The sequence below is a fragment of the Anser anser genome (genome assembly GCF_964211835.1).
Source record: "Anser anser genome assembly, chromosome: 4".
NCBI classification, from domain to species: domain Eukaryota; kingdom Metazoa; phylum Chordata; class Aves; order Anseriformes; family Anatidae; genus Anser; species Anser anser.
In genome coordinates this window covers 15,325,003-15,343,981 of record NC_139724.1, presented here as the reverse complement: position 1 = coordinate 15,343,981, position 18,979 = coordinate 15,325,003, and the positions used below count along the sequence as shown (strand labels likewise).

Genomic DNA, 18,979 nt, shown 5'->3' with positions numbered 1-18,979 from the left:
ACAATTTAGACAAGGCTTGTTTTTAATTTACTGTTTTTATTTTTAGCAGCTAAATATTCTTGACGAATTTGCTCTCAACTCTTAAGGGGGTGTTTTGTTATTCCTTACAAAAACTAAAATAGAAATTCTGACTGTATATGGTAGATCAGAAAAACTGAAATTTGAGACTATGAAATACATGAGTTGGAAGATGCATACCTGAGAAGTCTTGGAAATGCGTGGGGTCTTCAGTTGGGAAGAGTATTGTTCTTTTTCCAGACCTTGGAGATGGGTTAGGGGTAGAATCTGGAAGAGCAGGGTCTGCTTGGGTGCTCTGTGTTACTCTCCTCTTGCCATAACCAACTTGAAGCCTTTTCACTCTTGCTAATGAAATCCATTAGATTTGAGGAGGGTTCTTAGCCTTTGCCGAGGGGGTTCTGTTCATAGTTATAATGTTTGCTGCTTCTTGTTCTTGAGCCCCTAATGTCCATATCTCAGTGATTCAGTAAGGTATATTGAATGAAATCTACAGTCAGCATGGTGACTGCTTAAGAAAATGGAAAGGGAAATAATGATGTATGCAAAAGAAGGCTTCTGGCAAGACCTGATTCCCTTTCCTGTCATGAAAGGAAATTGGTATAAATATCGGCTGGGAAGTGATATAAATAACCCCTGGGAAGTGCTCACTCCCTGAACAGCGGGAGGTAATATTTAAAGTTTCCCATTTCTGATTTTTTTTTTCTTTCATGCTTACTGTGAATTGTTTCATCCTTTAAATTAGTAATGCCTTCCAATACACCTAATGTTCGTCGGACAAAAAGGATACGACTAAAACCTCTGGAATATTGGCGAGGCGAGCGTGTAAACTATACGATGAGACCTTCAGGTATTTGTTCCAAAATGCCTATCTCCTTTGTTCTGATAGGGCAGTAAAGGGAAATCTGTGGTTAGATCTTGTGCAATGAAAGTGTTTTAAAAAAGCAGATGATTTATAGTCTCTAGCCATTTAGTCATCTTTCAGTGTAATCTTTCTCTTGATACTCCTGTTTCAGATAGAAATAATAGCAGCAGAACATGTTATGTACACTTGCCTTAACTGTTTAGGGAAGAACAACGTGGTTTCTTTGTACTAGTAAGTTTCTTGTATCAAAGATTCTGTATGATACTAGGAAGAGACAATGTATTGGATCATTCATTGGAGCATTTGTCATCGTGTGGACACTGCTTCCTGGAGCAGATACAATAATATTTTATCCAGTCTCAGTGTTAAATGACCTATGTGATAAAGTACATCTTGTTCTCAGGGATTTTTTTCTGTTGGCTTAGCCTTATTTGGTATTTTCCTAATCAGTCGGTCTACTTGAAAATAGTATTTTATGTGTCCCTAAAATTGATATTTTGTCTTAAAACTTGACTCTCGTGTCATGGCTTTCTGAAATGTTCTTTGACTGAAACAGATTCTTTTCAAAAAGTCTGAAGTTGTACTGCACTTCAAAATACTTGATGAGGAAAAGCTTTTTGGTTTTGTTCTGGCTTTCTAAAGCTACCTGAAAATTTCAGCATCAAGGAAATATATTCCAAACTGAAATGCTTGTAGTTTCTGTAAATGTTCATTCATGTAAAATAAATATCGTGTTAGCGACCTTTGTTCAACTTTTGTTTCAGGAGGGCTGACAATTAGTGGAATAGTGTGTCCAGAAACAGAACCTCGCAGGAAGAATAGCCAGAAGAAGATTCGTCATAAGGAGAAAAGAAATTATACAAGTATAAACACTTTTTTTCATTCTTTTGATGCTTTAAAAAAAAAAAAACTAATTGAATGCTCCATTGCTGTAAGATTTTCTCTTGTAACAAGTCCAGTTTCTTTGAGTGAAAATCCTTTTGGAATTAAATGCATTAGTGTGATCTGATGCGGAAAAAAACACAGCTGTTGCTTACTGTAGCCCTAGCAATGCTGTATGACCTTAAACTTTTAACTTCTCTGGGTTGGGAACGAAGAGACACATGACAGATCCAGAGGTGTTGTAATGCTCTTAAAGCTGCGGTTAAAGAAAATCAGCTGTACTTCAGCCCTTGACCAGATTGTTAGTTAATGAGGCTAATGTGTTTAGTTTCATAATGCACAATTAACGTATAAGGGCTTCTGGTTGTCTTGCTGATACCTGTAGCACCACATCTGGAAATGCAGCATCTGGTATCAATATTTTAAACTGTTTTATGTTAAATACAAAATCATTGTGAGTTTGGTGAATGGGGAACTTTAAGAACAATGCACAAAATGGGTAAAATTAGTCAATATATACTTATATACCATACCTATATATAATATACAATATATACTTACATAATATATATAATATACAATATATACTTATATACAAATATATACTTAAAGACCCATGAATAGGAAGCTTTGCTACAGCCACTAAGGCCAGGAGGTGGTAAGTATGTAGGTAGTGCTCAGAAGGGAGATAGGGTCAGAGTCCAAAAAAAAAAAAAACAAATTCATTTTTCTGTGCTTTCTTTGGAAGAGATTTTGGTGCTAAAGAACCTTTCTATATGGGACTCACTAGAGGTTTTGTTTGTGACTGCAGTGTTTTATATATATGTTAGAGCAAATAAATGTTAACAAGGAAAATACTGTATGATCCTGACATGGTTCTAAAACAAATAAGGTATAAGCTAATTGTTAGAGGAAGAATAAGGAAGAAAACAGAGATTGTTGGTACAAATTTCTGGTGCTCTAGACTGCTGCATGTAAATTTGATTCCCTATCACAAAAAGAAAGTACTAAGACTAGAGAGGGTTCAGAGAAAGTTGTTGATGTCACGGAAGTACTTCTGTACAAGAAACAACTGTGTGTAGGCTAAGGCTCCTCAGCCCTGAAAAGATTCCAGAGGTGTGATAAAGGCCTATAAAATCACAAATGACGTGGAGAAGAGAAATAGAAAGCAATTACTGCTTTTTTTTTAACACAAGAACTATAATGTATGAAAGGAAAATAGTGGGAGCTGGGTTTTTCACACAAAATAAGGTGGCTCTTCTCCCTGTGTTCTCTGTGCTCTGTGCCACAAAATACTGTGGAGGAAAAATATTTAGATTCAATGTGAGAACTGGATAAATTAATGGAAGACTTAATTGTTAATAGCTCTTAAATAAAAGTGAGTTGCATGTGTAGAGGTGGAGAATATTCTGTAGAAACATCGTTACTCCATTAACAGCGGTTTTGAAGGTGGGAGGGATACCTGCTTTTGGCTGCTGATGGAGACAGGATCCTAATCTGTTGAACCTTTGATGTGAGCACAACTTTTAAGTTTCTACGCAAGTCATTTGCAGTCCATGTAAGCTTGAGCTGGTAGTGACTATTCATACTGTATCATACAAGAATTCGCTGCTTTAGGTTAGTTTGAAGTGCCTCCAGATGTGATGGATATCCTGGTTAACAGACATTCATCCTGAGAGATGCTCTTTTGTTAGCATCCTTGAATTTTAAGTGATATGTACAAGGCCCATCAGCTGAGTTGAATTTCTAGGACAAATTTCTAAATTCTAATGATACAATAAAAATCCTGTGGTTAGTGCTGTAGAGTTGCACCTATTACTGCCTCTTTATAGAGAGAGGGTTTTTTTTTTTTTTTGGAACAATGCTATATCAAACAGTAACTTCCCTCATAGCCCTGACTGTCGTAGTTTAGTGTTGGAGTGTTTAAGTAGACGTGAGTGCCTATAAAGTGCTATAGATTGTCTTTGACAGCCTTGTTCTGACTACATTTAAAGAGATTTCCTGTGCACTGTGGAGGTAAACATGTCCTCTTAAGAGAGTTCTTCAAGAGAGCTTTGGGATATTTGTTCTGTCTTGAAAATTCTCCAGTGTCTTTTTTCTCTTTGAAAAGCATAAGGTTGTCATCAACTCTTAAGCTGTTGCCTTCTCTGGAAAAATCCATTTTATTTTAGAAATAGTTCTCTGATTTACAACTTAGAGTGAGATTCCTGTAATGGTGTCTCTCAAGAAAAGGAAAATTGAACATGTGCTTATTCTTTTTGAACACTTTCATAAGTCTCCTGATGCCCATCAGCAGTAGGTAAAAGGAGGAGACTTACTTTTCTTAGTTCATCATGTATTTTACATTCTCTCTTAATATCCTCTTAGTATCTTTTGCAGGAAAAGTTCTTCTCAAGTTAAGGTACTTTGGGGTAAATACTGTCATTAATAGGCAACCTTATTGGCGTTGCCCTGGAAAATACTTCAGGCTTTAGGGACCATTTACTGATCACACAGAGAAATAATTCCAGTGAAAATTGCGTTTTCAAAGAACTGCTATGGGTTAGCTCCCTTTTTCTGGAGAAGGTATATTTCAGTCTGTTTAGTTGCTTAATGAAGGAAATTTAATTACCTGTGTGTGAAATTGTGGTTACATAAGTTTTTAAATTGTGTAGTGATTACTTCTCTGTATTTTTTTTCTCATTAGAAAATGAGGTAGCTAAAAAATTGAATTGCACCCTGGCTGATACTTCTAAGCCAACCATTGTAGTGGACCCAGTAACAAATCAAGAAGTTCTTCAAGGTAAGTTGAGGGGATGTAACCAAGGACCTTTCTAAACAATGTAGCAAGTTCTTAGATATAGACTGATAGAGGAAGAAAATTGTTCATGCTGCCTTGGGCATAAAAAGGGTAAGCTGTGAAAATATTCATTGCTTTTCTGGAGAAAATTCTGGGGGAGCCACAAAAAGGGGAAGGGAGTGACATGTCCTGTTTTTCAGCTAAATACTAAGTCTAGCTTGTGGGGTTTTTGCACTGAAACAATGCGTGGTGCATATAATTTAAAAAGTTGCTGAGCTAACAACAAGACTTGGTTATGTGTTAGCATTGACATTAATCTCCTGGACTTTCCTTGTAGAGTGTATTAACACTGGAAACAGTCACTTGAGTTTCTTCAAAGATGAATCGGTAGAAATATATAAAAATCTGAATACATCTACTTTTTCCACTGGTAAATTAATCTTGAAGCCACTTAAAGAAAAAGGACACCAATTTGTCTACATGGATACAATAGTAAGTATGCTTTTTCCTTATTTATTTTTATTTAATGATCTATATCAAAACAGAGAATCTTAGAATGATTAAAAATAGCATATAAAGTTGACAGGTTTGTCATATTTTTTGCCTAAACTACAAATGTATACAGGAAACATAAATAAATTTCAGCTGTGAAATCAAGCAGTTATAACTAAAGAAACTTGCTGGAGGTACTTTGCATGCACAGTACCCTGCTTTCTTTCACATTAAACGTGTATGTTCATGTGTGCTTCATGTGCAGACAAGATAGAAAGATTAAATAAAAATACCTCCCTCCCCCCCCCCCCCCCCGCTACAAGTTGCCTGTCTTAGTTGCCTGTCTTAGGTTTCAACTGGGGTGGGGAAAAGGAGTTGCAGCTCAGTTTATTATGTTAGTTATGTTATTATGTTAGTGGTTTTTTTTGCTATCTTGCAGTGTGTATGCAAAAACAGTGTTTTTTTTTTCTTGGATAACTTTCTTAAATGTTTGCAAAGGAAACATTGCTGATCTTAGAACCCCCACCCCTCTCTTTTTTTTAAAGGCTTTCCATGTTATCCATGGCAAAATAGTTGTTACTTTGCATAAGACATCATATTATCTGACTTCGGGGGCCTTTTTCTATATTCCAGCAGGTAAGCGCATGTTTTTAAAATCAGTTTTTGGGGATTGGGTTAGACTGAATTAGCGGGCTACGAAGCACAACTGAGGTGAATAGTTGGGAGAGAGGAGTTGGAGTAGAGTATGGGAAAGCACAGCATTAGGAAGAAGGGAGTGTGACCCAACACTGGACACAGGCTGATGATCTAACCTTGGACTGTAGTGGTACAAACACAGCCTGTTTACCTGAGTTTCCTTCAGAGTTTTTGATAACATAATCAAGTTCCAAGAGTGAAGTTCTCTTGGTATTCTAGTTCTGTCCCTAGCTACGATGTCAGGGAAACTTAATCGGACAGCTTTAAATAGTGGTAGTTAATATAATTTTCATCACCATCTTTTCCTACATAAATTAATGAAAATTCATTTGGATCAGTTCACCACATTTTGCACAGTGCGTGAAGTACAGAAGGTGCAGCCTGTCTGCTGAAAGTGTTGTAACCTCATATGGGTCATTGAGAATTGTAGAACGCCACTGATTTTGCTCTTCTGAGATGAAAGTGGAATGAAATCCGTATGAGAAGCTACCCTTTAGCGGGTAAGAGAGTAGTCAGGAGAGTTTGTAGTACTAACGTAGACTGTTCATGAAGTGGTAGAGGACTTACAGCTTGCTTGTGAAGAGGCTGTGTTAAAGAAGTGACAATCTACCACTCTTACTGTTTTATCAGTTTTTCACCATGACATCCTGTTTTAACAACCATTGTTCAATTAATGCTTGACACTTCAGTAAAAGTGTCGGTTTTAATCTTAAAAGCTGAGGGGTCAGCAGAGACAGATATATGGTTTGATTTTGGGTAAAGGAGATTGTATTAACTGGTGAAAGTTCCATATCTGTATTCCTCTCCGTTTGTCCCTGTTTCCTGATGGCCTTTCTGTACTGCGTGGATGGGCGATGCGGAGGTTGTGGTGGAAGATCTCTTTGTATCTTATCAAGTGTGGCTATGTATGAATGTTAGAAAGTTGCTCTTCCTCAACATCCAGTGTCTTTTAGATGCCTCTGTATTTGAGGTCACGTTAGTATGCAAAAATCCCAAGTGAAGATCTGCAAATAAGTTTCCTTGTGCAGTTCTTAATGAGATTGTCCATAACAATTAAAATAAATTCAGTCACATTAAAGTTTTCTTGTGGCTTTTGTGAGTGGAGAGTTTAAGCCAATTACTTTGGCTTCGGTAAAAGTCTTGGTGAAGATGTGCTTTTTTCCTATCACAGGTTAAAAGAAATGAAGCTAGCTGTAGGTCTTCTTCCTTTTTACCACTTTGAAATGCAGTGACTTGCCTGGAAGAGTGGCATCATAGATTTGGGGCTAATATTACTTCTCCTTAAATATATGAAATAAAAACATAGTTTTCAACTGAGTTGAAGCCAAATAGGACTTCAAAGATTGCTAGTGGCTTCTAAAGAAAACTTTTTCTGCTTTTATTTATAGGAAATCAATACAACATCCGTAATCTTCTGAACGAAGAAAGTGTTCTCCTTTTCACGCAGTTCAAAAACGACAGGTGTGAAGAACTTCCTCCAAAAAAGTTTGCTTGAAATACTTCTCACGCTTTTGTACTTTCTGATTTTTTTTTTCCCCTCATAAGAAGTATGTTTGTTTGTGCCCAGCTTAACTTCACAAACTAAGACAGCTGGTAAGATCAACATAGAAAGAGCTACAAAAACAACTCACAAGTTTACTGTCAAACTGCAGTGACCCAGTGAAGGGCCTCACTCTGTATCGGGCATTTGTCATCCAGAGACAGGAAGAGATACTTAAAAATTTGTTGGAAAAACGTATTGTTGTTCCAAATTGTACTTTTATGCCTAATCTCCCCCCAAATGCTTAACACTTAAATTAATTTTGACATCTTCAGCTAACATCTGTTAGACTCAATGTCTGCCTCTCAGAATAATCTCTGTTTAAACGTAGAACCATGCTGTCTGCACTCCAGTAATTGTTGTCTAGGAGACAGGCTGCTGGAATTCTTGCGTGCTAGGGTCCAGCACTCTTCTAACATGTTAATGACAGCAGTTTCTTCCTTGTCTACCAGATGTATGATTAGTGCCTAAAATTTGTATTGTAAAATGGATGGTTTTATCTAGGAGCTTATCGGTTTTATCTTTTATATGGAGCTCTGAACGTTTCAGATAGCTTTATTTTGCCTAATGGCAATAGGTCATTGCTAAATGTGTTACTTTAATATTGCCTTTTGTTTTGATTGATGTGTTTCTGAATAATAACGAGGACCTTTGGGAAAATTGTAATTATACTGTAAACTCCAGAAGCCAAGTCTAGACAGCAGATGGTATACATAACATTTGTCTCTCAAGCTCTTCAAGGTTCCTTCTGGCTGAACATAAGGGATAAACTACAGCTACTCTGGTAGGGTGCTTTCTCTGAGTGGTCACTGCTGTTCCAGAAGAGGAAAAGATATGGAAAATTGAACTGGAATTGAAAACTTTTTAAGGGCAGAATACTTGAGGATTGAGCATTGACCTTGTAAGCAGTCTTGGCCATGATCTTTATGCTAAATCTAGAGTACAAATTAAAGTAGGAGAGGAGAATTGGCTTTAGCGTTACCCATAAGAAACTTTCAGCTGAGAACTAACTCCGTGTCTGTGAAAGCACTTGGACACTGAGGCTACAATTAAGACGTGAGAGATGCTTTAGGTTGGGGAATTTTAGGTAATACACTTTCTTTCAATTTTTCTCTTTCAAGCAGTGGTTCCTATAATTAGTTCATGACCTTGTATGTAATTAGTGAAGTTACGTGACATCTTTGTATGCGTGGCTAGGTCACACTGAACTCTGAGATGATTCCAGGAGCGTGCCAATTGCCATTCAGTTCACCCTCTTGAGGAAAAACTATTTGCAGTCAAAGTTCAGATTGCAGGGAAGAGCGTTCGTTTATTCCCCTCAGCCTCAAATTTTGTAAGAGGTTTAAAATTATTTTTTCTACAAGTCATTTAGTTAGAACTGATAATAATTTGATGTCGGTAGCTTTTTGCAACTTTTGGGCTTGGTTGGCCTCTTCAAGGTCAGTGAGATTCAAATATTGTCCCTCTGTTGGAGCCTTGCCAGCAACCAGATGGGCACTCATGCTGTCTCCCCTGCTTCAGGGAATCCCACCCAGTAAAATGCTCCGTTTGTAAGTCTTTCAACTCTTTAGGCAGGCCCACAGAGATCTGGAAGTTTGCCACTTGGTAAACAGTACAGGGCTAGCATTAGACCAAAAATCCTGTGCTCCTCTCCCAGGCTTGTCTCCCAGCAGTCAGGACATGGATGTGATGATCTCTGAGCCCAAGAGCTCATCAGCTCCAGCTGAAAGAAAGCAACCACTTCTCCATTGTGTTAAAGGCCAGGGAGTTCAGAAGGAAGATACCCTGCAAGTTTTGTTGTGCATTACCTGACTGCTGAGAGTGGGTGCTTTGTTAAGGGTCTGGTGAACACGTATGGACTACGGAGCTGATGGCCCTAAAGGAAAGTGTGGCTGTGTGTTACAGAGCTCAGGGCAGCCTGCTGCTGTTCCAGAATACCTTCTGGTTTGGTAGGTTCAGGTGGAAGCAGTGCATTGCCCTTATTGTCATCTTCCCCACTGCGCTACATTGCAACTTGTCAGCAGGGTTTTTGAGTGGGCTTTTTTTAGGTCTTGAGTAACTGATGAGAAATCCATCTTTCTGGATGTTTTCTTAAGCAGAAGTAATATGTTCAGACCGCTTCCTGATACAGACTGGGAAGTAGCAGATGTTCAAGTGCAGGTTTGAGGTCAGAATGCTGCAAATGCCTCTTTGCTTTTCCTAATTTTGTGCCTGAGAGTGTCAACAGAAAACTGTGGGTTTGGTTTAAAAAAAAAAAAAAACTAATTTTTTAGGCTAGGTAGTTTGGTTGCTTTCTGGCTAGTTGATTTATTGTGTGAAGTGTCTAGTATAATTTGCAGAGAATGTTTTGTAATTGAACTACATCTCAAAATACTTGATTTTTCTCCTTTTGAGTAGCAGAAGTCAGTTATGTCAGGCATGGTGTTGTGTCTAGGATGTTGCTTTCAGTTTGTAAAGTTTTGGTGAAGTACTTGCCTTTCAGTTATGCATTTTGTCTTGTCTTTCACAGTGTTAGCTCAACTTCTAGTATAAGAAATAGTGGCATAACATTTTGCTGCGATAGTTCAGTATGAAGTTCCTTTAAATCTGCAGTGAAAACAGAGCTTGATTTCTTAAAATAGTTTAAGTGGCTGCAACTGCAACATTCTATAGTTTAGGAAGAAATAACTTGTTTTGGAAAGGAGGGACAGAATTGAAATTTATTAAATGTACGAAGTTCTTATCTAAAAGAAACAATTCCACCATTTGCCATTAGATGGCGCTTCAAGCATAGCTGTTTGTCGTTGCCTGGCATCTGTACCCAAAAGCTTTGGCTTTTGAATGGGGGAGGAGTATGTTACAAATGGCGATAAATTCATTTGAACTCTGTTGCAAGTAAATGTAAATAGATTTCCGTTAACATTAGGATTTGGCACAGAACCTTGCGAAGTTCATTCGGTCAGCATGTAAGTTGTACTAGTTGCAGCCTCTCACTCAAAGTTGTTTTTAAAAATACTGCTGTGCGGCAGGAACTGAGGTGAGCTAGATCGTTCACCCTTTGTCTGGATTGCATATTTTCGTTTAACCTGACACGTGTAGTGTGAGTAGGCGCAGGAGTATTTACAGCTTGAGCTGAGAAGTCCTGTTTGTATTCCAGGACTCCAGTGGGTGCTGAGTTGTGCAGTGTGGCAAATGAGAATTGGTTGTTGGAAGAAAAAGCTGATGTTTCACCTATGCCTGTTCTTGCTATGGCTCCTGCTTCCTACACTTTTGTGTTTATCAGGCTACTAGTAGTCGTGGGTAACCTGTGGCAGTCTAATTTTTTCCCTTACCAAAAGGGATATTGCAAAAAAAAAAAAAAAGTCTTCTCTGAAATCTGAGATTTTAACATTCTTCTTCCTGTCAGTGAGTGATTCTTTTTATCTTCACATTTGCTTCTGTTGAATAATCAACTTCCAGTGACTACTGTGATGATTTCAAATAGATCTGTGGCAAAATCACCTACAGTTGATAAAATGCTAAGATAATAGCCCATGCAGAACATGTTGTGGTCTGTTGCTTAAATACGTATTCTTAGGGTTTCTCCGATGTTATTTATTTCCATGTTGAAGCTTTTAACAGTGCTCAGATTGTTTCATAGACTAATGGCTTAAATATTCAGCTCAGATGACACAACTTTTCATCTACTTACAGCAGAACACAGAACATCATGTCTAACAGTAGTAGAGATCTGAGGCAGGTTTGTAATTACTAAGCTAGGCTGAAATTGTTAGCTGGTGTTACCTGCTGTGAGGTGAAGTTGGGATTGTCATCAGGAAAGAGACGTGGCCTTTCTCTGCTGCCAGTGTGGTACTGCACTGTTCCTGGAGGAAACCTCTGTTTTAGTACATTAATTCATTGGTTTCTGTCAACAGTAATTGAGAGAGCTGAAGGCAAAAGCAGAGTCAAGTATTTCATCAACATGATGTTAGTAGGTACGTGCATTCTGTGGTAGGTGATGTGATAGCAACTAGAAGCATACTTTAAGGAGCTTAACTGACAGTGACCTACCATAATGGTAAAGTCAGACTTCTCTAGGCTTTGGCTTCATCTGAGAAAAAATGACGTTACTGGTTAGTAGGTTCCTTTGAAAAATCTAACTTTTTGGAGTTTTCGTTTTGCTAGAAAGCTCTTTCTGTCTTACTAAACAAAAAGTTTGTTGTTATTTAAAGAAGAATGCAGGAGAACAATTGCAAAACTGTCAGATGTGTACACATACATATTTTGTACACCTTAGTAAACATAAGATAGAATATGAGCTGAGTAATTACAGAAAAATAAACAGCGCCAATAAAACAAACTCTTGAAGCACATACACAATTCCTTCTATTTTTCAAGTATGCAGTTGAATTAGTTATCTGCAGATGATTTTGAATTAATGTTTGGGAAATGCAATAAACCGAAAAAGCTATTTCCTCATTTTCATGACAGTTGAAAAGGCATTTCAACACGAAAGAATATTTTCTTGCATTTCTACTGACGCAGACTCTGCTGCATGATGTGTATTGTAATACAAAATTTACTTTAAGCAGTGATTGATTGCAGATAATACATCTGACTGAGGAGTATGGAACATGCTTCTTACATGGTATTGACAGCTGCTGTAACCAAGCACCTTAGTGTTTCCAAGACAGTACACTTGCTCTAAAGAATATCCTGTCACTTCATGGGTGTTCTTAGATTCAGACAGAAGAGCTCTCTTCACAATACATTTCTCTGGTTGTAAGGAAAAGCATCCTTTAGGATTTCACAGCCAAACTAATTCCTGTGGTCCAGTTTTAAGACTAAAACAAATAGTTGTCAAAATAATGGGCTGCTGAATATTAGGGAACAAATACGTTAAAGGGGTGCCTGCAGAGCTGCTCGGTGTTCTTGAGCCCACACACAAAGCTTGTGTTCTTTTTTTGTTCTTCACTTCAATTGCTGGGCCCAAGTAAAGGCGCACAAAACATTGTAAAACTACATTTGCTTTGCATTTCTGCAGTCTTTTCTTATTTGGAGCACCAGACAGGCAACAAATGAAATAAGCCTAAGGAAGCAAAGTGTTTACTTCCTCAGTCTATTGAATTGAGATGCAAATCTGAAAGTGTTCAAGATATTTATGTTCCAAGTAAGATTTTTAACTTCTCTTTGAAGCTCGATAGGTAAGGCCTTCTAAATTTGGAAACTGAAGAATTGTAATGCTCTTGACAGCTATGTGGGAAGTTTATTAAATGGGTAGTGTGGTGGGATGACCCGTGGCCAGCTGCCAGCCCAGCCATTCTCTCGGTCCCCCTTGGAAGACAACATGCGATCCCTACCATGGGATGCAGTTCTCCAAGAACTGCTCCGGCATGGATCCCCCCAAGGACCTCAGTCTCTGCCAGGTGCCTTCTCCTCACCACGGGTTAGTTATTTGCCAGGAGCCTGCTCCTAGGGGGGGTCTCCGTGAGCTGCAGCTTCCTTCAGAGCACGTCCACCTGCTGTAGCGTGGGGTCCTCTGTGGGCTTCAGTGTGTACGTATATCTGCTCCTGCGTGAGCTGCAGGGAAACCTCTGCTTGGGCGCCTGAAGCAGCTCCTCCTGCACTGACTGCAGGGCTGTTTCTCTCGCCTCTGTCTTGATCCTCTTCCCCCCGGCTGCTGCACAGCACTTTTTCATTTTATTTTATTTTTTTACCTTTTTTTTAGAACTGTTTAGATGCTACCAGTGTCACTGATGGGCTCAGATTTGGCCAGCAGCAGGTCCCTGTAGAGGAGGGCTCTCTCCCCATAGTGACCCCCCACACCACCACCTCCCAGTTACCAAAACTTTGCTAGCTGACAACACGTGTTACTTAGCTCATTGTTTTCTCATGTTTAGGGTGTTCGAAGCTGCCTTTTCTTGTGCTTCCAGCATCACTAGCTAACACGAGAATGGATCAAGATATCTGATACGTGGTGCCACCGCGTGGGTGTCTTCTGGAATCGATATGCTGTAAAGAGGGAGAGGAGTGATGAGAGAGGTGTAAACGTAATGAAGAGCCGTGCTACTTGGCAGGTAGTGTCCTGGTGTCCAAAGGTGTTGCAGCCTGGCTTGACTAGGACTCTGTAAGGGGTTTTCAGTTAAGTTCAATAACTTGGAAGGGTAGAACATGACTTTTCTGAAGGGTAGAGAAACACCTTCCTGGTGTTGGTGCCATCAGAACACGGCTGGCTGTGCCAGCAGCTTACGCTCTTGGTTTGGGATTCGAGATCACTTGGATTTAGCATTAAGTCATCTTATCTAAAATTGCAAGATGAAATTCATGAGCGTGATATAAAATTCACTGGACAATATGCCTGAACTTACTGAATCTTACCCTTTCTTTGTTATCATCGCTTTTGTGTTGGAGTACAGAGGGGGCAATTAAAAGAAATAAAAGTTAATTATGATTTTTTTCCCCACAATCTGAACTTGAAATTTTATTGCTGACAAAGCAGGGGTTCCCCTAGGATGCTGTAGGCTATAAGCTGAAGAAACTAAGCACTTCTCTTATATTTCAGTAAGTGCCAAGTCAGCTCTGAGGCTAATTAATCAAAACAAATTTACAATTAAGCCCAGGAAGGAAGACTAATTAAGTAGCCAGTTAAGAAAAAGTGCTGAAGGAGGGATCAACCTTAAGGGAAAGTACGAGACTCCTGGTATTGGCCCATGAAGGACAGTTAAGTGATAATTGCAGAGGCCTTTCTTCATCCAGCAAAAGCTCTCTGACTTTTAGTATGGCTGATTTTCGTCATGTTAGAAGCAGACATTTGGTTTTTAAGCAACTAAGCTTAAGCTTACTCTTAAGGTAACTTAAATACAGGGGTTGCTGCAGGAAGAAATTAAAATGCTGCCAGACTTGAGCAGCATTTTAGCTGGTGAAGAAAACGACTATGTTTTGAAGACAAAGCAGCACTGAATGTGCAGGGTTTTTGCCTCTTCATTTTGTGGTGTACCGAGTCCCATCTTAGCTTCCTGTTTAACCTTTCAAACAAATTACTTTGAGTGGATTATCTCATCAGAATTTGGAATAGCTTCATTATGTTTGGTTGCTAACCCCACTTAAGTTCACAGAAATCATTACCTTGTCATGAAATGGCTTCTGTTGCTTACATCCTACACCCACACTGCATGACATACTTGTGTTTCTTGATGGCAAAAAGAGGGGGGAACTATCATAGCAATACTGTTTGTACTGAAAATAATTTAGCTCCTTTTCTGAAGGGTGTTTTAAGCTTGCATTTGTTTTGCTGCAATGCTCATCTCTGGCAAGATGCTAAGGGTTGTAAATGAGGTGCATGCCTCACTCTTCCACCTGTCCTTGCCCATCTCCCAGGAACTCTGTATGCTGTTGAAGTACAAAACCATTTTTAACTAACTGGATGCCTGCATGGACTAAGAACTTGCTTAAATATCCAGTTCCCCCCCACCCTTTTCTGGAACTGGAATTATTATAGAAATTACAAAGAAGGGGTCTCCATCTATGACAAGTGTTGATCATAATTTTATTTTCTTCATAGAAGTCCATATGCACATACTTGCCAGTGTGGTGCACTGTATCAAGTTTGAATGTTCTCTTCCTTCATTTTTTTTGTCTTACACCCTATAGTAATTTCTAAAGGATTATTTTTTTCAATTCAGTGCCCTCTACAAAGTTTTGGTTTTTTTTTTGTCTTAGTGGTGCTTACAATGACTGTATCAGTTGTTTAACTTAGTTCCAGGTATTTGAATTATTTCAGAAGTGTTCTTGTGCCTGAAAGTTCCTCTGCTACCTCTCCTTCAAGCTTTGTAAAAGGCCTGGCAAAGCTCCCGATTTTCTTGCTTAGAGAAGTGATGCAAAGCTTCCTTTTGGCCTCTGTTGTTCTTTTAAAGACGTGTGTAGTTTTAATCCCAAGAAAGGTCAGTTTAGGCTGTTGCTGGCAGGGTATTTGTTATCATTGTCCGCCATTTCAGGCTCACATGGTTGTCCTTGAGCCTCATCCCTGTGTTGAGGCTGGCTCTGCAGTGCCAAAAGAATCCTTTCCAATGCCATTGCACCTAGCCAAACTTAACAGCATCAAAGCGTGCTTCTGGCACCTCTCGCAGCACTAATTCATCATGCTGCTGACCTTTTGCCTTGGCAAAATCTGTCTGTGACTCTGCCATCACCTAGGCACCATGCTATGCCCTGATTTTGTACTGGCAGGCTCGTCCAGGCATTCACCTGCTCTTACATCTTCATTCCTGTCGCCAGGGGCGATGCCATTTGGCACCGGCCGGTTTTGGCACGGAGATCTGGTGTGTGCACACACATGCCCTCTCACACCCCGCTGCTGCCTGGCTTTTCTGGTAAATGCCAGGAGAAAGGCATCCTCCTGGCTGCTGAGACTTCTGTGGGGTCTGAGGAGGAGCCTGGACTAAGATGGAAGACTGTCATGGCTCTTCAGGATCACCAGCATAGGTACAAGGTACACCTGTGAGCACTTGTGTGCGCACCTGGCATCCTGGTTCTTGTCACTGGCCACCGCGGAGAGGTCAAGGGATACAGAAGAGAGCAGGAGATGAAAGTTCATTTAAGGGGGAAGGGAGTTTATGTGCATCCCTCTGGTTCTGCTTGATCAACTGTTGAGTCTTCTTAATCAGTCATAACTTTCAGCATTTCTCTGTCCTGCCTGGTAGAGGATGATGGTTATGGTGTTGTAAGCTACCTTCTGTTCCAAAGCTGTGAGTCTGGTGGTACCACCTACCTCGTCAGGAGGGCAGAGAAGAGAGCAGTTTACAGTGTCACTTGGTGGTGAGCTGTGTCAGACTTGGTTCTCTCAGTTAGCAACAGTCTTAATCCGTGGATTCCTCCCTGCTGTCAGCAGCTCTGTGTGGCCTTGGGGCTGTAAATGGTGGGCTGTGGACCATTTGCCGAAATACTAGCAGAAACGAATTAAAATATACACAAGGTTTTTATAAAAATAGCATGAGACTTGCTTGTATGTTTACTACTGAGGGCTCTTGGTCCTGCACAAAATGCAGCATTTCGTAACGCTGGTAGCATAAAACAAATCTGTAGAACAAGTGTCAGTGTTGCAACTGAGTGTGGCTTTGACAACTCCAAACTTTGTACAGAGGAACACAATTGTTAGAGTACCTTGTTTAGCTAAATTATGCTAATGTGCTCTTTTGAAAATCATAATTGAAATGATACCAATATTTTTATTGATTTGCCACTGGAGTACGTGGCTGCTTTGAATACAATTTGCAGTCATTCCACTTTACTGAGCAGTTACTGTCTAGCATTATGGCACAGAGGTTTTGTTGTGGTTTTTAACTGAACATTGCATTCATCCGGATGAACTAATTTCTATTCTTTTTGCATTTCAGACCAATTGTAACAAGCACGTTGTTGGAGCCCGAGCCCTCTTCCCCATAAGTTCACCTGCAAGTTGATCATCTAATGCGAGCGAGTTCTGAAGAACACTGTTAACTACCATCCAACTGGAAATATACCTGTATTGGAAGCACATAGTTTCCTTGATCTTAAGAGATCTTCCTCCAGTGTAAATTGTAAATAGATGGCTACAAATTACTTTTCTGTTTTGTATCAATAAATGTTAAATAATACAAATCATTTTTGATTCCTTTGCCTTTCTAAATCATTTAAGAATGAATTTTATGGTAGTTGGTGCAATGATGAAAACTCGGGTAATTGCATGAGGCTGAGGAGTTTGATTTGTAAACATGTATGAAGGAAGTTGCATTGAGTGGTTTCAAGGACGTCCCCAGTGAAATCTGCCAACTGTTCCATTGGTTGTATTGAAACTTTTAAAAGGAGTTTGGAACTAAAATATGCCAATACAGATTGGCTTTGAAAAACAGTGTTCCTGACTGACCGTGCTTTTGGTTCCAGTGTCAATCACTGCTCTTCCTGCCATAGGTATACAGAAACTCCAGCTTGCGATGCTGTAGGAATCTTGTAGTTTTGAGGTAAATCATAAACAGAGCCAAACTCTGCTGCACTGTCACGATCATTCGGTGCTCTTGAGGTTTGGTGTTTGATGACTTGCACTCCCCTCTGCCTTCTCTGTGAAATTTCCAAGGTGTTTCCATTTAGCTGGAGATGGCGCTCCCTGAGTGTTACCTGTTACAGCAGGTCTGGCATAGTCATCAGTGCGAAATAAAATGCAAGCACCTCCCATCCCTTGGGGAAAATATGGTCCATTAGTTTTTCATTTGCCATGAGCATCAGATTTTAGTATTTTTTTTCCTTTCTCTTTATCTCCTGGGAATACCAATCTGCATAGATCTATTATTAATTCCACAGCAACTAGCTCATTTTCTCAAAAATCTTTACTGTTGGTGATAAATGTAGGTTTCTCTAGGAATCATTTAAAATCCCAGTTGGGCTCAAGTATGCCATGCACAGTGCTGGGTAGTTAGCGTGGGGTTTTGTTGTTATTTTTAGGTATCTTTGCCTCAGCTGAACTCACTTTTTTTTATAAGCTAAGTGTTGTAGAGTTGTCTGGCATTTAAATCTTAAAACCATTCTGGCAATGAAGGAATAAAATTGAAGGTGGGAGGGTGAGAATAAACGCATCCCTGAGCAACAGCGACCTGTGCTGAGAATGATCGTATACTAAGGTATCTCAGTGCTACAGAGAGGAAAGCAAGAGGGGTTTTCCAGTCCTGAAAGGTTTTATAAACTCCCCTTACAGCATTTGTTCCCTTCAGCTGTGCCCAGGCGTCGCTGGGTGCCAGCAGGAGCCTTGTGGGAGGGCAGTGGTTCATGAGGCCCTGTCTCAATTCCAGCTCGCATTTACAATTAAAGCAATGGAGAATCGGGCTTTAGGTTAAGATCCCCAGCCTTCACATTACTCGGGCTGTGTACGCTGTCCCTTCTGCGTGCCTGGGTAAGCGTGCGTGTGTGCACAGCGCTGCATGCTGTGCCAAATGGGAGCAGGAGGGTGATGGTGCTGTTTGCGTAGAGGGCCTAAAAGTGCTTTGTCCTGGTGAGCTGCTGCCCAGGTTGCTTTGTGGATTCCCCAAGCAGGAAATGGATCTCAGCACTCTCTTCCCTCACCTTGAGCAGTCAGTCAGGGTCGTGCTCTCCTGTGCTTGTGGTCTGACATAAGGAATTGTTACTGCTTTTCTTTGCCACAGTGTTTTAAGTTGGAGTGGAGAAGCCTTCATCTAGAATGCTCCATGGCATTTTCTTTTAAATTAAACCAATGCCTTGGACAGAAACAAAGCACTAAGCGCATATACAACGTACTGTGTTTTGATAAGCAGGAAGATCCTTAATACGCCTTTTTCTTTTACCTGTCTTTACTTGAAAGAAGCAGAACTTACGTCAGCCCTTCCTATGTCAGTCAGATTTGTTCATAATTTCGCAGAAGGAGGGCAGTTCCAGTAACCTTTATACATTGACCCAGTATTAAATTTTAGGAAGCAATGAGTTCGTGTTGTATCCTTGTAGTGGTTCTTTCGGGGGGAGAGGAGCGGGGGAAAGCAGTGGTTTGGTTCAGTCCAGGGGTTTTCCAGTTTCTCCAGTGATCACAGATGTGCTTCAATTTTAAGATGTGATAAACAGGTAAAGCGGGCAATTCGTAGGGCGTAACAGAAGACACAAAGGTGAATTTCTCTGCATGTAGGAAAATTCAACTTCATTTTTTTTATCTTAATGCAAAAACAAATGAACGAACGACAACAAAACACAAACCGATGTACGCGTGAACCACCTGGAA

General features: G+C 39.9%; 1 protein-coding gene across 4 annotated transcripts in view; it reads left to right on the top strand.

The window, feature by feature from the left end:
• CENPC (centromere protein C) overlaps positions 1-16,866 on the top strand; it is a 28,280-nt gene extending 11,414 nt beyond the window's left edge. For 2 of the 4 annotated variants that reach the window (XM_083834819.1, XM_083834818.1), the window contains 7 exons: positions 761-865; positions 1,645-1,743; positions 4,449-4,544; positions 4,879-5,033; positions 5,579-5,669; positions 7,118-7,190; positions 16,620-16,866. In XM_083834819.1, the coding sequence (XP_083690945.1) occupies positions 761-865; positions 1,645-1,743; positions 4,449-4,544; positions 4,879-5,033; positions 5,579-5,669; positions 7,118-7,190; positions 16,620-16,668 (668 nt within the window). In that variant the 3' untranslated portion in view covers positions 16,669-16,866. Of the gene's footprint in view, positions 1-760; positions 866-1,644; positions 1,744-4,448; positions 4,545-4,878; positions 5,034-5,578; positions 5,670-7,117; positions 7,323-13,127; positions 13,305-16,619 lie in introns of all 4 variants that reach the window. The other 2 variants (XR_014583884.1, XR_014583885.1) reach the window with 2 other exon arrangements.
• Positions 16,867-18,979: the final 2,113 nt, after the last annotated feature.